The following is a 19,678-nucleotide window of genomic DNA, read 5'->3' as shown; positions in this document are numbered from 1 at the left end:
TAGCCTTGCCAAGGATCATGTCATGTTTAAAAGCAGTTAAGCCTGTTCACAACACTGCATGAAGAGACAAGTCTTAGCCGATGAAACAGCAACTTAGCTCTACCAAATTCAGTGCAAGTCAGACAACCTACAACTTTAGCCTGATAGAAAGTCCTCAGAAATTATTTTCACACACCTCTAAGTCTCACCTGATTTTCAAACAAATGTAGACAGAACTTTACAGCTACATCATCAGGGCTTCTCAACTCTACCTACCTACTTTCACATGCAGAAATCACAGAGAAGAGGAAGAAACTCTTCAGGTGAATTGATGTATGAGGGTTGCAGTATACCCTCCTTCAATCACTCCGTCCCGACAAGCTTTAACTCAACACAAGGAGGTAACAATCTTTAAAAAGGTTGTTTTAGAAAGCTTTATTGAATACTTTTTAATTTGTTACAGCATCAGTGAATTACATTCAGTATTACTTTGCTTTACACTTCCAACTAGTCTCATGTTATGCTTACAGACCTCTTCATCACCATCCTACAGAACAAATACTTTGTAAGCATACGTTACTGCTGTTCAAATGTGCTTGTGACCAGCCTGAAGACAGAGCTGCTTAGTCACACAACTGTACCACAGTCAAAGGAAAACAGATCTCTTAACACTGTCATGCTGGCAAACCACACTGCTCTTCCAAAGGCTTTTTCTTTGTTACCTTGCCCCCCAATGAAAAACATGCAAACAGATGCATTTCCATGCTATCTTGTTCTATTTTTCATCCCCGAATAGGCACTAATTTTAGGCATTTAACAACTTTGATGGTAATGAATTTGTTCATTTATCGTGAGACTGAGACAACTCACATTATATAGGTGATCAAAATTGTGTAGATAATGTCTTATTGCATAAATGTGAAAATGATTCTATACGGGATTCTTAATCCAACATTCTTATTTTTGAAGTCACTTGTATTAATTGCCTAGATACTTTGTATGTCTGCCTTGTGCAATTAACTTCCCTGTTGCCTTATTTGTTAAATCCACGGTGGCAAATGCAAGATTTCTTCCTTGCTTCAAAATCTGAGCTGTAATCAGTACCTCTTCTCCAATCTTAGCAGCTGAAGTGTATCTTCAATGAAGAACAAAATGAACAGGTAAGAGTCTGTACAGAGCACAAATCCAAGAATATTCCTGCATTTCAGATTATTGTGAAGGGAATTATCAAAAAAAAGTAATAGGCACATCTTTTAACTGCCTGCTTGAAAATCCCTGCTGCTTCAAGTCCTCAAGTCCCTCCTAAGTATTGCAGTAGTAGTTCAGTACAACAGTTGTCTGAAAACAGACAACCCATCTCCTGGTTCTGATGAAAAGCCCTTTTTGGAACATAATCAATAGGGTACCAAAGATCTCAGTCACAAGCTCAGCTCCAAGTCCTATTCCAGCCACTGCTGGCTTCCTATGGCCTTTCTAAGCCAGCCTGGCTGGTTGAGCTGCGGGATGTCTCTGGAACAAATGTTCCAGAAGGTCATTTCTGTATGGAACCTAATTGTAAGTTAACTGCTTCTCAGACCCTGGCCAGAGAAAAGTCACGGAAATTTGGGAGGCTTTCAAACCTTCCTGGTTTAACTCTGTTTCCATTCATTACACAACTTTTTGTTTTCATTACGTGAGTGGGTGGGTGTGCTCTGACAACTCTCTCCAGGGAGTAAGAAATTATTCCACCACAAAAAGCCTGAAAAGGATCCGGAGGGATGTGGCCCAACCACGGTCTGAGGTAAGGGAACAATACTCAAACGTCAGAATTACACGGGAGAATGTGTAAGTGCTGGATATATACCTTCATCAACCAGATCACTTTTATGCATGACACCACGTCAGAAATATGTCAGTCATGCCCACGGCTGGTGTCGCACAAGCCCCGTTACTTGGCAGGGGGCAGGGTTTCAGTCTGCTTTCATTCTCAGAGGCTGCTAATCCCCTTGTGATTTAAATAAGTAAGTAAATAGCCCGTTTCTCCCTGTTCTTTCCATTACTGAAATAGCTTCCTCATGACAACTTTTTAAAAAGAGCCTTCCCCAAAAGGAAAAATCTTCTAGTACAGCAATATCTGATAGCCAACATCAACTGTTTATTGAAAGCAGCAGTCTGAAGCAATAGCTACAGTTTTGTTTAACCCAGATAATGTTTCCTGTTATGCTACTCGATCATTTTGGATCACCTCCAGAGAGGGTATTTTCTTGAGATCTTAGGTCTTATATAATTGGGTAGGCATTTTTGATAGGGTAAGTAATTAAAATCTGGGCCTCTCATGCTGCTGCAAGGCAAAAAATGTATGAGCATTTCAAGTTTCCATTTCCAGTCATTTTCAGGTCATCACAGAGACAATGGAAAGGTCAAGTAGATGCTCCAGTCCCAGCCTACCAGTGGAGAAATCAGAAAGTGCTGGGGGGAAAGGAAGACATCTGGTAAAGATACACGGATCACTCCCCACGCCCTTTTAACATTTTAGACAGTTTTGATGAGGAGCTACTTCTCCAAGATTTTTAATGCTCAGTGTTAGTTATTCCAAGTAGGATTACTTCAGTTCCAAGCAGTCACAGTCCCTTCACTGAAAGTAATGAAGCAAAGCTGACAAGCTGTAATAGTGTGATTAAAGAAGTTTTCAGGATTTTTTCTTAAAGGCACTTTTTAAAAACTGCATTACAGGAAGAACTATTCTCAGTCTTTAACGGGTCTAGAATAAAGGAATGTTCTTCTCGTGAGAAATTGACTCAATCTGTAATTTACCCTCCATATGAACAGAGCTAAAATGTTTCTTGTTTTAATCTTTAATGGACTAATACTATAAAAAATGTTTATAGAAAGCTGCTTGACCTACATTTTGTTGTTTGAGAACACACTAACGTATCTTCACAAGCAAACAAGTTGAGCCTGTTGTGTAAAACTAAAATTTACTGCCTAACATTCCCTTTAACATTCAGTGAATGAGTGGGTAACATCTCTTATGCACACATAGGAAATAAAAGCTTAGGAAACTCCAACTCAAATTTTGCAGCCTGGCAATATTGTCAAATACACTCTCCCTCACCCCCTACATAATTTCTCAAAGCAAGACTTCTGAAACCAAAGGCAATGCCTTTTTAAAGCCCATATTACACCACAGAAGGGACGTGTAACGGAGTCAAAACCTTGTTGGGGAAGATAAGTTAGCATGTTCTGGCAAACACTGTGGATGATACCTACGTGATGTTCATGTCCACGCTGACCCCTGGTGCTGCTCTCTCCGTGTGCAGCAACGCTGCTGTTGATACCACATCCACGAGCGTGGCTGTCAAGCCTCCATGTAATGTGCCACCTCTGTTTGTATGTTCCTCCTCTACTTTCAATTCACATACGACTTTTCCTGGGGTTGCAGAAAGAAGTTTTATCTGTATAAACAAAAGAGGAATTAAGAGTTTACTGACAACAGTAACAACTCCAGATGCTGCCCTGAATCAAGTTGAAAGTAAATCCTGTTTCAATTTTGGATTTGTGAGACAAATTGAAAGATGAAAAATGTACTAATTTAACTGTCACATTATATGTTTCCATAAATTTTGACCAGAAGATTGCTTCCTTAGAAAAATTTGCATTTCTAGTGCAGATAAATATTTAAACCGACAATTTAACAAACCTTCAACACTTGCTATGCTCTTGGGAATTGCCTAGGAGACAGCATTCTGCTTTAATTTTCTTTTCCTTTAATCTGTTACTGAAAAGCCAGATTAGAGGGAACACAAAACTGCTTTGTACCATAGTTGTGAAGGTGTATTTGTTAGCTGTGAAAATGGAAACACGACCGACAGTAGTTCATTAATCTTTATACCAGAGCAACCTCAGCAAAAACCTGTACTTTGGAAGGAGCGCTGAAAAAGATAATCAGATTGGCCTCCCTGAACTGAAATTTGTATTCCTGGGCAGAATTATACAACGCTGTGTCACACCATACTACAGCACCTTTTATTCTACAATAATATATGTATACACTTTTATTCTAGCCCAGAGGTGTTACACAGAAAATTACAATACATCTGTGGTACTGTGCTTCCCCATGTCATCAGCAAAGCTGGATTTTTGAGACCAAGAAGTTACTACATTTCAGTATTTTCAATTATTTTATTCAAGTTGCTTCAGCTATTAGTACTATATTTAAAATCTGAAGGCATGTGCAGAACTGGGATAGATACTATATATATATTTATATATTTACTCTTGCAGCTAATACTTTGAAGTACCTCTAGACTGCCACAAGTGAAATGTGGATGTATTTATTATAACTCCTACATTTTTTTCTAATTTTTTAACACCAAATTCTGTGTGTGGATTTTTTTTAAACTTAAATGTTTCCATACCATATCAAGCAGACTGACTTATTCTCTATGATCTTAAAAGAAATTAAGACTGAAATGTCTCCTATTTCACTACTGTTTATGTATAATGTGATAATAAAAGCTCAATTCCAGCTAAAATCCCTTTCTGGCAGAACAAAGTTTTTGCGAAATTTGTAAAGAAATGCTACCAAGATAAATGGTAATGGAGTACTCAGTCCAACTTCAAATGGAAAAAAAATGGAATTAAGTAGATGGGACATCGCTGAGGCAGCACCCTAGCATGAAAACAACACCCTGACCAATGAAGATCCCAAGTCTTAGGTCAGCTGAGCTGTGAAGCAGTAACTGGAGGCCTATATTTCAGACAGAATTTGTGATAAGGGTCTTTTGCTGATGCTTGACGCTGGGAGCAGAAGGCTTCCACTGCCTTTAGAGAGTGCTCCAATCCAGCAGCAAGGCAAGGAAAGCATCTGCTCTCTGCCACTGCTCTGATCCAACACTCACTGCCTTGTCCCCTTGTCAGAAATAGTTTGGTATTTGAACACTTACGCAGCTAGAGCTGCTGTTGGTACTTCTCAAAGCCCCCTGTGCTGTCCTCCCACACGTCTCAGTGAGAGGTACACTGCTCTGGCTTCCAGCTACAACTGCAATGCACTACTTTGAGAATGGGCTTTAAAACCCACAGACATTAAGCCTTATGTAGATACTTCACTGGAATTAAACCAGAAACTTGGTCTGATGCTAAACCTGGAAAGTTTCAGCCTAAAATCTGTCTTCTTCAGAATAGGAAAAAATTCAAGTAATATTGTAGTTATGGCAAAGAAAGGTTTTGTGTTATCTCCCAGTGCAGCAGCAGATACTTCAAACCAGAACAAAACTTTTATTTTTATTAGAATTGCATTCCTACTATCCTATTTCTAGAAGAGGATTGCAAAAAAAGTCAAAATGTATCCCAAAGCAAGGTGAGCAGCCCACCTCCCAAGGCTCACTTCCTTCAAAAAGTGACCTTTTCGACCCAAACTACTGCATTTGCTCTCCACATAGTGAGATTTTAAGGTGAAAGGTGAGCAAAGCTACCTGGGTGAAGAGGTCACTAAGGACTGATTAGACTCTGTAACTAGAGGACTCTTGTAATGACTCTTATATATGACCTGTATGTCTTATAGCTGCTTTCTTTAAATGTGTGGGATCACAGAGCTGTCAGGAAAAACATCAATTCTGAAGTGGCTGTATTTTTTAGATATATTTACTTCCTCTCTGCACGTCACGGGTATGTAAACAAAGAGAAATCAGGGCACCAAAAGCAGGATCCCGGCGCTGCAAAATTTAGCGAGGATCCTCAGAGTGCCTCACGGGAAAGCCCTACACAACCCAGAGGCTGCACGACCCCAGAAGGCACGGCAATGTCCCTTGAGCTCTGTTTTTGGGATCATTAGGTAGCGTTACACGGGAGCTACACCGCTCAAGCACATCCCTCCACAGCAAGCCGTGCCTGGTACTTCCAGCCAGACTTCGAGGAGGGGCTGTCAGCACGGGCTCCTTTCTCCTTCCGAGCACGTTTTACCCCGCAGTCTCCCAGCCCTGAAGGTGATCATGGCGCTGGGTTATTGCGAAGGGAGAAACGCCCTCGCCTCGCCCCCTCGCAGCGCCGTACCTTGCGGAGCACCCTGTCGAAGCCCTGCGACTCCACCATGTACCTCATGGCTTCCCGCAAGCCCTCCGCCGCCAAGCCCGCTCCGCCCGGCATGCTGCCCCTCACCGCCGCCTCTCGTCCCCGGCCCGGAACGGCTCCAGCCCCTTCCGCCCGCCCCGTCCCGCCCCGTTGTGCCCGGCAGAAGCCATGGAGGTGGCGGCGGCGGCGGTAGGGGAAGGGGGGACCGCGATGGAGACGGAGGAGATGGAGCGGAGAAAGGCGCTGAGCGCCCAGTTCGCCGCCATCACGGGCTGCAGCGCGGCGGCGGCGTGCGAAGCCCTGGGCGGCCACGACTGGCACCTGGAGGTACCAGGGGGACGGGGTGGGATGGGATGGGACGGGACGGGGTGGGATGGGGGGAGCCGGGAGCCCTAAATCAGCTCTGCCCCTGTGCTTCAGAGGGCGCTGAACGCCTACTTCGAGCAGCCGCTGGAGGACAAGGACGAGGGAGGCAGGGAGCCGCCGCCACGCATGGACCCGGGGGGCTGGTGAGTGCCCGACCCCAAGATGCCCGACCCCAAGATGCCCGGCTCGTCCCGTGGTTATATTTCCATAAATCACATCGCCCCCTGCATGCACACCCTGCAGAAGTAAGGGTCGAAGCCCCCCCCCCCCCCCCGTGCCTCTAACAGACCGACTGCCCCGCAGCACACCCATAGGGCTTGCTGAGATGAGGCGTGAGGGAAGCTGGTTTCTGGGGGTTTATTTGTTTTGTACATCCACATTTAGTAGAAGAGCCCCAGTGGGCTTTGTTGGTATGAGTAAGCTGTGTTTGGTAACAACATGCCTGTTTTTATTTTGTATAGCTGTATATATGAAAAAAGCAGGCCTCCTAAACGTTAATGCTAGGCAGTCCACACCGAGTCAGAACACGTCTGTATGAAATTGTACAGGTCTATTTTTTTTTTTTTCTTCCTTTTGGCTTTGCCCTGCAGCTTCTGCCTTCAGCTGGGGCATGCAGGATGTGTCGGGAGGAGGTGATGGAGGCCTCGGTGGAAAGGGACCTGCTCAGTTTCAGACCTGCTCGTGTTTTGCTGCCCAGTGTTGGGCCTTCCCGGTGGGCTTTAAGCAAGCCCTTGCCCAACCATCTTGCCTTTGGTATTGGCAGCTTAAAAGCTGACTTAAAGAAGTGTGCTAGGGCAATGATTGCAAAACTTTCAGGTCTGGTCTTGGGAGAATCCTGGAGGCTGAGTTGTGGTATGCTATAAGGTAAAAGGGGGCTTGCGGTGCCTATCACCTACAGACAGGTGCTTGGCGTGTTGGCCTTGAGGAGGTGAGGCACGTAGGAGTGAAAAAAAGGTATTTTTTTAGCTGCTAGAGAGGAGCTGTAGTAGCTGGTCTATCTGCACTGCCTCTAGCATGACCTCTGCACTGCTGCTCATAAGCAGCGATAACCAAGCTGATATAGAAGAACAGGTTAAAGTTAGGTATTTGATAATGGAACGCTATTGCTGGTGTCAGTACTAGGCAATTTCATTTTCTCTAGGATTCCTGTTTTTCATTTTTCTAACAGAAAATGCCTTCTCCCTCCCCATACTGAATACGCTAGTGGGTATTAAGTGGATGGGGAACTGCTTCACTTGCTTTTTCCACACCTCTTGGAGTCCAAGCAGAGTTTGGTACTTCATCTCATTGTTATTCAGGTTACTGTATGAATATAAAATGGGACCATGAAAATTTTGAAAGATAACCTATCTAAATAGCCCTTAGCTCCCTCTGCTTTGTATGCTTTCCTTTTTGTGTTCTGTTTACATTATGCGTGTGGCAGTGGAGGCTTAGGTTGTTTGTTCAGCATGAAATTAAAAAAACACAATGCTACTCTCTAGGGAATAGATACATTTTGTTTCAAGGCCTTATTTCCATGTAAGCATATAAATTCTGTGGTTAAAAACAAAGGTCCAGTATCCCAACTTTGCCAAAATAGTCTTAGCTATCCTATTGAACATACTTTGTTTTAGATTCTCCCTTTACTGAAGGAATTCACATTGGGCCACGCTTTGGAGGAGTCGGGTTCCCTTTGGTGACGTGATCCCCGAGCAGTGGCTAGATTAGGCACTCATACTGTGACAGTGCTATTCAGTCTTCATCAAGTTAGGCACTCATACTGTGACAGTACTATTCAGTCAGTCTTTATCAAGTCAACAGGGCCCAATAGGCCCCCAATAGGGCCCTGTGTTTTTGAGGTGGGATTTGGGGGTGAATATTCCCAGAGAAAATGATTGTCAGTTTGTCAGAGTGAGTTTGCACATGTCTGCTCAAGGGGGACTCAAAAGTTTTACCTGGTTATGAAGATGGGCGCATAAAAGCAAGTCATGGCAGCAATTCTTTGTTTCTAATATAATGGAGAGTGTTTACGTAACTAATATACACAGACTGCCTCCGGCAGGGTGAAAGAGTTGAATTGCTCAAGTTCATTGGATTACATTGGTTGCCATCGGATAACTTAAATCAGAATGGTAAATGTTATTTTGTGTCTATGAGGAGGAGGAATAAGACGCCCTTAATTCTCCTATATCGTAAAGCACTATGTGATTGAGGTCCGTATGTTTAGTTACTGCACTTCTAAATTACAGTAAGAGTTCAATGTATGTTAACTTATTTGTTGGGAATGTTTTAGATAGCCACCTGTAAGTTGTAATGGATGTAAACCACTGTACTTTCAAAGACATTAGAGGTAGTTGCAGGAAGAACAGTATTATGCATGTTGACAAACACGTGACTATCTTTTTAGTATTGACCTCACAGCAGATGCTAGTGATGCTACTAGTAATGTCAGCGACGCTGGTGCAGACTCAGGGCAACAAGATGATGACAGCAGCTTCTCACTGATAACCTGGAACATTGATGGGCTGGACTCCAGAAATCTACAAGAGCGAGCTAGAGGCGTCTGTTCTTACCTGGCATTGTAAGCATAGCTTCGTCTTTGTTGTGTTGTGTACCCAGGTTTAAAGCAGAAAGCGAGCTTCTCATTTTAGATACTTTAAAAAAGTCTTCATGCCCAAATTATATTAAAATTAGATTCAGTAATGCAGTACCCTTACAAATCCTAAATAGCTGAATAAAAGTTGATAATACTAGTTGGAAGAGGTCTGAACTTGCACAGCATTTCAAGGGTTACAGGTAGTATGAGAACTACTTTAAAAATCTTTTTTAATGAACAATATTGTTTACATCAAGATGCACTCCCACATCAAGAGCATATTTCATACTTCCCACACATACGCAAAAAGAGGATGAAACTGGAAGAAACTTGATTGTTTTATTCCAGTAATATGAGTAACTTAATTCTAGAGCAAACCATTTGAAAGGTCAGTAAGGTTTTTTGTTTGTTTTGTTATTTGAAAAATGTCTCTCTTGCCATTACTGTTACTTGTCTATACAAAATAGCAATGTGCAAATTGAGATAAAAGCAGTAGAATCTGTGATCACCTGTTATACTTGCACCATTGGAAGCTTCACATTAATATATTTATGAGCAATTTAATAATTACGTAAAGTGGTGTATGTTCATACAGTAATTTATCAATGTTAATTAAACTGATTTAAACAAAATTTATTCTTCATATAAGAATATTCTTCATATAAATCCAGCAGAAAACCCTTAACTAAATCAAATTTTACTTCATTTTTATTAATCTGGGGTGACTTTATTCTTCATCTGCAAATAAGGCCTTAGGTTTGTCCTTCATTAGGCGATCTTGGAGGTCTCTTCCAACCTAGATGATTCTGTGATTCACCTTCTTAGAGCAGCATCGTAGCAAAAATTGTCAGGGACAGCTGTAAAGTTGCATCTAAATGGGCGCTTTCAGGACTGCTGTCCCACATGAACTGTTACTGATGGCACAGCTCTAAGGAATGAAGGAGCTTGGCGCTGATGAAACTGGATGAAGATCAAGACATAAATAAGTCATGCATTTTATTACCATGTCAGTACTGTATCCATAATAATCATTGTTTCATGCCTTCAACATTGGTGGTATGTCTATGCACTACTAAATACAGTGGATAAGGTTTTTTCTTCCTTTTTTTTTTTTTTTTTTTTAAATGAGGTCTCAAAATATGTAGGAAGATGAGGAAAAAATGCACCTGAAATCCCTGACCTTGTTCTGTTTGACATCAGAGTGTAACAATACTACCTTTCAGTAGTTAATTTAAAAATTTGTCTTGCTGATTTCAGATACAGTCCAGATGTCGTGTTTTTACAGGAGGTCATCTTACCGTATCTTTGTATTCTACAGAGTAGAATAGCCAGTTACACTGTTATTCCAGGTAAGAAGTAAGCCTCAATTTCTTAAGACAGAAACTAGACAAAGTAAGCACCATTTGTAGCAGCTGAAAAGAGGAAGCTGAAGAAGGAAGGACTTAAAATACTTCCTGTGTTTTGATACCAGCATGTCATTTGATGCAAATTATCCCAACGAAAAGCTCGCTTGACTGGTGGTTTCCTTTGTATTTTTTCTGCATTTTGAAGGACTGATAGCAAGATTAGCGAAAGGAAGTGCTATAGATAAGTAGTTTGTTACACATTTGGATTAAAAAATCTGAAAAATTCACACCCACATTATGAACCTTTTAATTAATGATTTTGTATATCTTACAAATTATTCTCCCAGTTCATAGTAAAGAGATCTAGTTAAGATCTTTAACTTCATGCTATATCAGAAGATAACTTTGACCTTTTCTTTCCTTGTTCCTCTTTAGGTAATATAGATGGCTATTTCACTGTCATTCTGTTGAAGAAATCAAGAGTGAAATTACTAAAACAAGAGATAGTAGGCTTTCCAACAACATCCATGATGAGGAACCTTTTGGTTGTGCATGTGAGTCGGTCATTATGTCCTGCAGCTGCATGTCTGTCTGTAAAGCAAAAAAATCACAGGAAAGGCTGGTCTGGCCTTACTCAAACATATGAACTGCGTTGCATTTGATGCTAGCAAAATTAAATCATTAAGTTACTGCCCACGCTTTGTTTTCCAGTCTTATAACTTCTGGAAACGAACTGGAAGCCTACAATCCTCCTATAAATCATTTTTCTCCAATTTAAAATTAGTATTAACCAGCACTCTGTCATTCAGTAATTTACTTTGTGATTACTTTTTGTCTTTGAACTTCGTATCATGGTGTGGAAAGTAACACTGCTCTTTTGTTTCATGCACAGGTTAGCATATCTGGTAATGAACTTTGCCTTATGACTTCCCATCTGGAGAGCACTAAAGACCATTCCAAGGAGCGTGTGAAGCAACTGCAAATAGTGCTAAACAAAATGCAGGAGGAGTCTGAGTCCACCACTGTTATATTTGGAGGGGATACAAACCTCAGAGACAGTGAGGTAATTAAGCAACTTGGTTATTCTGAGGTGTTTTGGCAATCTCTTCTCAGACTTTTCTGTTGTCTTTATGGAAAATGAACTACACAGCAGAGATCTGCAACTTCTTAGTCATGCTTTTTTGCTTAGTCGTGTTTTAAGAGTAAGAAGCTGAGGTATTGCTATGCTGAGGCTTTTGTTACAGCTGTAGCACAAAATGCTGAATTCTCAATATGTATTTCTGAGTAGGTGCAGGGGTAGTTAATGAAGTTTCAAATTTCAGAGCATATTCTGATTTTGAGATCATGATCTTTATTTGTTCGACTCTGATTTTCAGAGAGTTAATGCTAATAAAATAATTGAAGAGGGTGCTCTGGTGAAAGGTTTTGGGATTTGAAAATTCATCCTCCGTCATGGAGATACTCAAGATGAGAAGCCGTGTTTGGCTGCTGATCTTAAAAGTGAAAATTGTACATTATTAGTAAAGGTGAGGGTTTCATCCTTCCCTAATAGAGAAATTCTATTGCAGCGAGCTGGAATGACCTTGTTTCAGAGAACATGGTGTTGACCCCCGTACCTCAAAATTTCAGAAACAAACACTTGTGTTATAGCATATTTTGGATGTAGAAGGTATGACAGAAATTGGTCACGCTGTAGAGTCTACTGAGAAATACCAGAATTTAGAAATGCCTCTCAAATATTTGTTTTTCACAACTGATGTTTTGCAGGGAAAAAAAAATGGTATTTTGACAACATAGTTCTGTTTTCTCCCCTCAGGTTACTAAACTAGGTGGCTTACCTAACAACGTCATGGATATGTGGGAGTTTTTGGGTAAACCTCAACACTGCCGCTATACCTGGGACACAAGCTCCAACACTAACCTGGGCATAGAGAATAAATGCAAATTGCGGTTTGATCGTGTTTACATTCGACCTGCAGCAGAAGGAGGAAATATTGTTCCACGAAGTATGGACTTGATCGGATTAGAAAAACTAGACTGTGGCAGATTCCCTAGTGATCACTGGGGTCTTTTGTGTAACTTTGATGTGATATTATAAGAAAAAAAAAGGATTGTATTGTTCGGTTTTAAGGGTTTTGTTCTTGTTTTACCAAAATTTTACTGTCGGAATTTAAGCAGGAAATATTTAAATTTTCAAGCATAGCGAATTCTCTGCTTTTGAATTTTGCTGGAATGTCTTCATTTAATGCCAGGTTTCCTTTTTCCTTATTGTATTCGTCTGTTCTTGAATCATGTTTTTAAACATTTGTTTTTAACAAAAACACATTCCAGTCTTAAAAGAGGAGGAAAAAGCTAAATAGAATTCCTTAATCACTAGGTGATTTAAAGAGTGCTTTTATTTTGTCATGTAACATAATCTCATAATAAATGCTGCTGCTTTTTGAAAATACTGTTAGTATGACTGCTTTGTTTGTTTTGTAACTATTTCTGTTACCCTTTACAACAGTGTCTTTTGTGGGGTGTTTTGTATTAGCTTCTGAAGTTTGTGTTGTAAATAGGTTTGTACCCCTTCAGGCAAGACAATAAGGGAGCTGTGGAAAGAATGGGCAGATTCTCACAAAAGGGTTTCTTAAGTAAGAATTAAATACTGAATAGATTTACAAACAATGTGCCCTCTATATGATATGAAAATATGAGAAGGCTATATGTAATAAGGTGCATGGAATTTGTACACTTGGGATGTTATATACCTTGCTTATTTTTATTAACCTGGATATGAGTTGCAGATTAAAAGATACTATCTTTCTGGTGAGCTTCTAAAAACAGAATGCTCTTAGAAAAGCAGCTCAAGGTCTAACCGACTTTGCAGAAGATAAATAGGCTTTCTTTCTCAAAGAACATTGTAACCAGTCTTGTGGAACCTATCATTTTATAGATGTGCAAAGTACCAAATGGTATCATACCAAGCTGATTTAAAATGAGAAGTCTCACTCCTAAATTTCAAGCATGAAGTTCAGTGCACACGCATGGAGAGGAAGCACAGACAACCCCTGTCAATTGGTGTACAAAGTGCACCAAATGCCTGTACTAACACACAGCGTTCTTAATTACAAACAATAAACTATATATATGTTTGTCTAAAAATACATTTTTTTTCCTTGGGTCTTGGGGACTTTTCACAATATAGGACAGGGGAAGGTGAATCTGTTGGTTCCTACTCTGAAAGAGGATCTTTAACCAATTTCATCCCAAGAATGGAAAGGCCAGAGGTACGTGTGTTTTTCCATTGATTCACTAGAGGTGACCTTACCAAACAAACAGATAAACCTCAGGATGTTAATTCATCTCCAGAGAAATCAGCTGGAGAAATAGCACTCTACATTCATTTATGCAAATGTCGAACCCCACATTCCTCTTACTAAAGGTGAAAGAGGCCCTTGCCTTTTGGAAAGGGTGTCTGAATCCTAGTGTCTTGATCGCTCTCAGTGTATCCTTTTATTTTATAATAACTGAGTTTCGAAATCGAAGAGGAAGTAACTTTTTTTTAAAAAAAAAAACACCGTTGAGCCCAAGATCTCTTTGTTTTATTCCCAAATAAATAATTCAATTAAAAAAGTAAAAAATAGATGCCAGAATTTATCTTCCTGGTTTAAAATGGGCCTGGCCCAGTCATGCCTTTGGATGTGCTGCATGTCCCTTTCTTCCTCACTAAAAGCAAAGAAATGTCATGAGGTTTGTTTTCACCATTTACATCTCCTCCCCATGCCGGGTAGTTACAGCCAAAGGATGCATGGAGAAGGTGACCGTAACTTTCCTAAAGTTCTTGGAGAGGGGAAAGTGCAATAAACTCATGCTTTGTCAAAATGAACAGTTTTATGTCGTATCCTGCATTATGGCTAGCTTTGCTTATGTGGCTGCATCTTCCCGACAGTTTTGGAAGATAAGAAAAAAGTGGCTGATGGTTAGGATAGGTTTTTAATTTGGGGAGGAAAGAAGGAAAACTTGGGGACTCAGAGCAGCATGTGGTGTAGCTCCATGCCTAAACTCCAGATTCATCTTCAGCACTGAGTATCTGCCCCCTGTTTTGATCAGCAGTCTTAACCTCTGAAATAGTGAGCGGGGACATAGCATTTTCATTAGGAACAAGCAGGGACAGAATGCTCTGTAAGGGCAAACTCATTTTTCTAATTACAAAGATGGGCAAGAAGAAGACTTTTTCAGTATAATTAGTGGTTAATCATTCTTTCAGAATGAGGAAATTATGCTCACAGCCTTTAAAACTCTTCTTGAAATACAGTAGAAATAATCAGACTTAAAAATTAAGATGACGTAAATGCTGCATGTTTCACTGACTATAGAATGTGAAGCACTATATATCTAATTAAATACACTTTGAACCACTTAGTAAGTACCCAAATTACTGACAATCAAGAGCAGTAAGAGCCCTTACATCAATTTGCCTCTTAATTTAATCAGTGATGTAAAAGATAAAATATCTGCTGAATGTGGCAACTAAAACTTGTAAGAAAAGAGAATATAATTATTTAAAGGGGTAGAAACAGCAAAGCAAAACAAAGCAAAAGGTTTCTTGGGCTACAACTTGCAATTTGATTTCTTTTCCTATTTCAGTGACCTAATACTATGGTGTCCATACAATCCAAAGGACTTGCACAAACACGAAAACGTGAGACAACGCAATAAGCGCTGGATGTTGAGGAAATCCGGAAATCATACGCTACTGGAAGCAACACTATTTTATTAGTACTTTGATGCAGATATTAAGATTATTTCTTTTTCTGAGGGCAGAGCCAGTCTTAAATACAGCCACAATAAAACGTTTTGCAATGAGTAAAAAAGCAAGAGATATAAATGGAACTAAAGAAATGTTAAACTTCTAGGGAGGAAAATAGTGAATGGATGGCTTTCCCAGGGTTTGTGTTTACTAAGAGTACAGTTAAGATTAATTAATGAAGATGCATAAAGAACACCTATTTATTTCTTGGCAACAATGCATGCTGTGGAACATCAGCTCAAAGAAAAGAGAATCCCAGAAAATGCGAAGCCACCAGTGTAACACTGCCATTTTGGTAACAGCAGAGAAAACAGGAGGGTTAAATGGGTGTTGGAGAATATAGGGACCCCAAGTGAAGATAACACAAGCACAGCTGAGGGCAGGCAAGACAAAAGCTTTATCCCTATTTTCTATCTTTATTTCTATATCCATGTACTTAAATTGTGAAGCTTTATCCATATTTTTATGTTTATTTATATACCCATGGATGTAAATCGACCTACTAACACAAATTGTTACCATAATACTACAGTTTTGACTAAGGAAAGGATGAGAGTCCAGGGTGCCTCGAGCCAGGGCTTCCCTGCCACCAGCACCAGGATGTTCAGAGGGGCCATTAGGTGGTGGTGGTGGGCAGCACAGGTCAGAGGCAGGCTCCAAAAAGCCTCCAGATGTCCAGCAATGAGTTGACAACTTCAGAGGGCTTTGGTCAAATGAAACGAATGCACTTACTGTGGAAAGGCAGCTGGAAGTAACCAGATGGATATTTACCTGGTAGGCTATGTTTTGAAGCTTTGGTGGTCTTCAGATAGCACTGCAGCACACTCAGCCTATTATTTCATCAGCTTTAAGCCTACTCGTTCATCAGTGTTATGAAAGACAAGAACTGGCTCAGCAAGAAAACACCATCTCACCCTCAGCCATCTGTGGCAAACCTGCTTTCTCGGCCTGTTCCTCCACTTCATAGCATTTCTGGAGCTTGCAGACTGAGTGAACACCAGGTGCTGCTGATGAGCTTCTCGCCTCTGTCACTTCAGCATTTGCATGGCTCTGACACGTGGAACTCTGTCCTGTTTGTTCAATGGAGAAGGAAATCCGCATGCAAGAAAGTCAAGGGCACTGGAGCAGCTACTGCTGTGCAGAGAAAGGGAACAGAGTGGCAGCTGCTGCTCTCATCCTTTCCCTCCTGCTTTCTCCATTAGAATAATTGTTGGGAATTCACATTGTGCTTTTCACTTCAAATATGCACACTTCAGCCTCTGTAAGTTGGCCTAAACATATGCAAATCACAGAAACCGAGGAATCAAAATTGCCATGAGTATATAGCATTAAAAAAAAATAATATATATATATATATATATATATAAACCGATTATTCCTTTAGGCACCTTCATATATATACAAAATAAATCCAGTGTTATAGTTCAGAGATTTAATTCCTTGCTTTATACAGCAAGCACTTCAGTTATGGGCTCCCTATACCAAAATAAATAAATAAATAAATAAATAAAATGAGTAGCTTCAGGAAATGTCATATTGTTAAAAAGTATGGGTAACGTGGGAATCAGAAGGCAAGTAAAAAGATGAGGTAAAAACAGCTGTACATGTATGCTGTAGAGATGACATTTTTACATCTTTAGAACACTTTTCTTTTATACACCATTTTGTAACTCCTTCAAAATACCATTTTCCTGAGTCAAGTGTTGGTGATTCATGAGAGACAAAGCAGAACATGGCAACACACGGGCATTGCTAGCAGGTGGAACAGAGGATTTGGGGACATTGACAGGCTGGAGGTGCAAATTAGCACAAGAACTTCACAATTAGAGTTTGAAATTCACAACTTTCTGTGCTTTATTTCACTTGAAGATGAAACTGTGCACTTGAAATGTTGCCCAGACCAACAAAGATAAACCACTTTTCTATGGAACAAGGGTAAGCAGAGAAAGGTGTATTTCCAAATGGAAATAGGCCAATTATTTTGGAATGCAGTTGTAAAAACCAAAGAAATGCATGAACCATTTCTGCATGTCTTGCCTGCAAACACAACATAGTCACTCAGCAGAAAATGTAAATGAGGCAACTAGGACAGAGCAAAATTTGAGACAGAAATGCCTAATATTTTATTAAAAAGCTGTGTACAGGTACTTTTATGGTGATTTCAGATGAAGATACTTGTTGTTAGCATGTGGGATTTCACCAGCTGAGCAACGTGGAGTCTCCAGCTCAATGTTTTTATGAAAATTGGTAAACTTATGAAAAGTGGAAAGAGGATGTGTAGATCTAGGTGCTCATCACAGAGTTGCTTACCTGTTCTGGGGAGAACATGTGAATGAAGTGCAAAGTCTCAGATTTCATTACAAGGAAGGGGAGTTTGTCAGATTTGAAAGGTCAGGCTAGCAAAGAAAGTAACTTTCTGTGGAAGGTTTTTGCAAATAAATTTTGTATTACAGTTATTTGCAATCTAATTTGCCAGGACAGAGGATATGTTGAATGATCTAACTCTCAATATACCACAGGATCAAGATGAAGTACAAATCATCATAGAGGATCCAATAATTCTGTTTCCATTGAACAGCTTCTTAAGGACAGTCTTTGGTCTTTAGATACACTAGTTTGAAAACAAAACAGTACTTTCTAAAATGTGTATTTCTCAGTGTCCTTTTAGTCTGGTGGGAGCTTGGTAGCTTTTCTTCTATCTGCCTGAGGTCCATTGAGCTGCTTAGACTCCTTCAAAGCCCAGGTCTTTGCAGCTCAGTTTATAAAATACTGTAGTTTCCTCCATTGACTGGCTGAAATAAAATAGTCTACGATGCATGAACAAGTCGAAATGAAATAGTAATATCCTTAGCAGTGAAAACTGGATTGGTGATACAATAATTGAACAGATTTATTGCCATCTCCTTGCGCTAGCCTGCTGAAACAGCCTGCTATTTTATTTAATCCCATACCAGAGGAATTATTGGCTGGTAATCCATTGTTAAACATCATGTAGAATGATGGATGAAAATGTCAGCTTTTCCAACTTCCTCAATTCGTACCTCATTAGCACATATTATTTATGATTCTCATAACAGGACCTGTAGGGATCTTCATGGGAAATGGAGACATCTGCTGTTGTTGAAATGAGATGAAATATACTGTAGTTTATGAATTAATAACTGGATGTAATAATACTTCCCCACAGTATTGATTGTCCTTACCATTTTACAAATGAATTGAATGCCTTAGCTTCCCTTGCAGTTCTTTTTTCTATATATTTCGCTGCTAATAATTCAGTGGAAAATATTAAAAACTCAAAAAAGACTATTTACAAGTTACTTTTAAGATATTAGGGGAGGAGTGGGGGGAAGAGTCTTTGAATATAAGATAGTAAGAAACATTTTACAACTCTGTTGCTGTTTGCTGAGGAATCTGGGCACTTTTTCCCCCCATAAAGACAAATCAATATATTTCTCCAGCTATAGCAGAGTTACATTTTAAGGGTACTTTCCATTGCATGTTGCCTCAAAGACAAATGAAAACAAACACTGATTCGTGGCCTTAGCACGGCTGATGGTGCAGCAGTAATCACGGTCACAGTGTCAACTGCTGCCTCGGTTATACTGCAGTTGAAAATCATTTTAAGTTTTAGCTCATAGACATCAATAAAGGAAAATGAGGAATAAATGGCTGCCTAGAGTGGAAAGGATTAGATCATATTTCAGATGAAAATTAAGATGAAATGTGGCTTTTATTTGCCTGTGGAATTTCCATTAACTGCATGGGAGGGAGGTGGATCAATAGTCAGCTGGCCATAGAAAACAGCAGCCAATGCAAAAGGAAAACTGCCATATTGTCGTCTTCATCAGGTAGTCTTCATTACACCAAACCAATTATGCATGTGTAAGCTGGTCAGCTAGGGGCTGACTTTTAATTCCTTCTAATTCTTCTAGTGCCTGCTTTTATCCTGACTTCTAATTCCTGCTTTTATCTGTGGCCTTTGCTCACTTTGTTTTATTTCATAGAATCATAGAATCATAGAATATCCTGAGTTGGAAGGGACCCTTAAGGATCATCAAGTCCAACTCTTGACACCGCACAGGTCTACCCAAAAGTTCAGACCATGTGACTAAGTGCACAGTCCAATCTCTTCTTAAATTCAGTCAGGCTCGGTGCAGTGACCACTTCCCTGGGGAGCCTGTTCCAGTGTGCAACCACTCTCTCTGTGAAGAACTTCCTCCTGATGTCCAGCCTAAATTTCCCCTGCCTCAGCTTAACCCCGTTCCCGCGGGTCCTGTCACTGGTGTTAATGGAGAAAAGGTCTCCTGCCTCTCGACACCCCCTTACGAGGAAGTTGTAGACTGCGATGAGGTCTCCCCTCAGCCTCCTCTTCTCCAGGCTGAACAGGCCCAGTGCCCTCAGCCGTTCCTCGTACGTCTTCCCCTCCAGGCCTTCCACCATCTTCGTAGCCCTCCTCTGGACACTCTCCAACAGTTTCATGTCCTTTTTATACTGTGGTGCCCAGAACTGCACACAGTACTCGAGGTGAGGCCGCACCAGCGCAGAGTAGAGCGGGACAATCACCTCCCT

The 19,678-nt window shown here is 40.4% G+C and overlaps 2 protein-coding genes across 2 annotated transcripts; one reads left to right on the top strand and one right to left on the bottom strand.

Moving 5' to 3' along the window:
• Positions 1-399: 399 nt before the first annotated feature.
• Positions 400-6,144, bottom strand: ACOT13 (acyl-CoA thioesterase 13). The gene is made up of 3 exons (XM_005023065.4): positions 6,010-6,144; positions 3,229-3,413; positions 400-1,114 (listed from the first exon to the last, which is right to left on the bottom strand). The coding sequence occupies exons 1-3, from the start codon at positions 6,100-6,102 to the stop codon at positions 958-960; spliced, it is 435 nt and encodes a 144-aa protein (XP_005023122.2). The 5' UTR covers positions 6,103-6,144; the 3' UTR covers positions 400-957.
• Positions 3,232-12,763, top strand: TDP2 (tyrosyl-DNA phosphodiesterase 2). Its single transcript, XM_027451871.3, has 8 exons — positions 3,232-3,348; positions 5,971-6,354; positions 6,448-6,536; positions 8,780-8,953; positions 10,226-10,317; positions 10,750-10,868; positions 11,207-11,377; positions 12,131-12,763. Exons 1-8 carry the CDS (start codon positions 3,232-3,234, stop codon positions 12,410-12,412), a joined length of 1,428 nt encoding a protein of 475 aa, XP_027307672.3. The 3' UTR covers positions 12,413-12,763.
• The last annotated feature ends 6,915 nt before the right edge of the window (positions 12,764-19,678 follow it).

Source organism: Anas platyrhynchos, chromosome 2 (genome assembly GCF_047663525.1).
Source record: "Anas platyrhynchos isolate ZD024472 breed Pekin duck chromosome 2, IASCAAS_PekinDuck_T2T, whole genome shotgun sequence".
NCBI classification, from domain to species: Eukaryota; Metazoa; Chordata; class Aves; order Anseriformes; family Anatidae; genus Anas; species Anas platyrhynchos.
The sequence above is the reverse complement of the archived record's forward strand: the minus strand, read 5'-3'. Positions and strand labels throughout refer to the sequence as shown.

Coding starts and splice junctions, on each gene's coding strand:
- ACOT13 (XM_005023065.4), bottom strand. CDS start 6,102: ATGCCGGGCGGAGCGGGCTTGGCGGCGGAGGGCTTGCGGGAAGCCATG. Junction 3,414..6,009: donor TCGACAGGGTGCTCCGCAAG/GTACGGCGCTGC, acceptor TTGTTTATACAG/ATAAAACTTCTTTCTGCAAC. Junction 1,115..3,228: donor AGCGTGGACATGAACATCAC/GTAGGTATCATC, acceptor TCTTCATTGAAG/ATACACTTCAGCTGCTAAGA.
- TDP2 (XM_027451871.3), top strand. CDS start 3,232: ATGTTCATGTCCACGCTGACCCCTGGTGCTGCTCTCTCCGTGTGCAGC. Junction 6,355..6,447: donor GCCACGACTGGCACCTGGAG/GTACCAGGGGGA, acceptor CCTGTGCTTCAG/AGGGCGCTGAACGCCTACTT. Junction 8,954..10,225: donor GTCTGTTCTTACCTGGCATT/GTAAGCATAGCT, acceptor TGCTGATTTCAG/ATACAGTCCAGATGTCGTGT.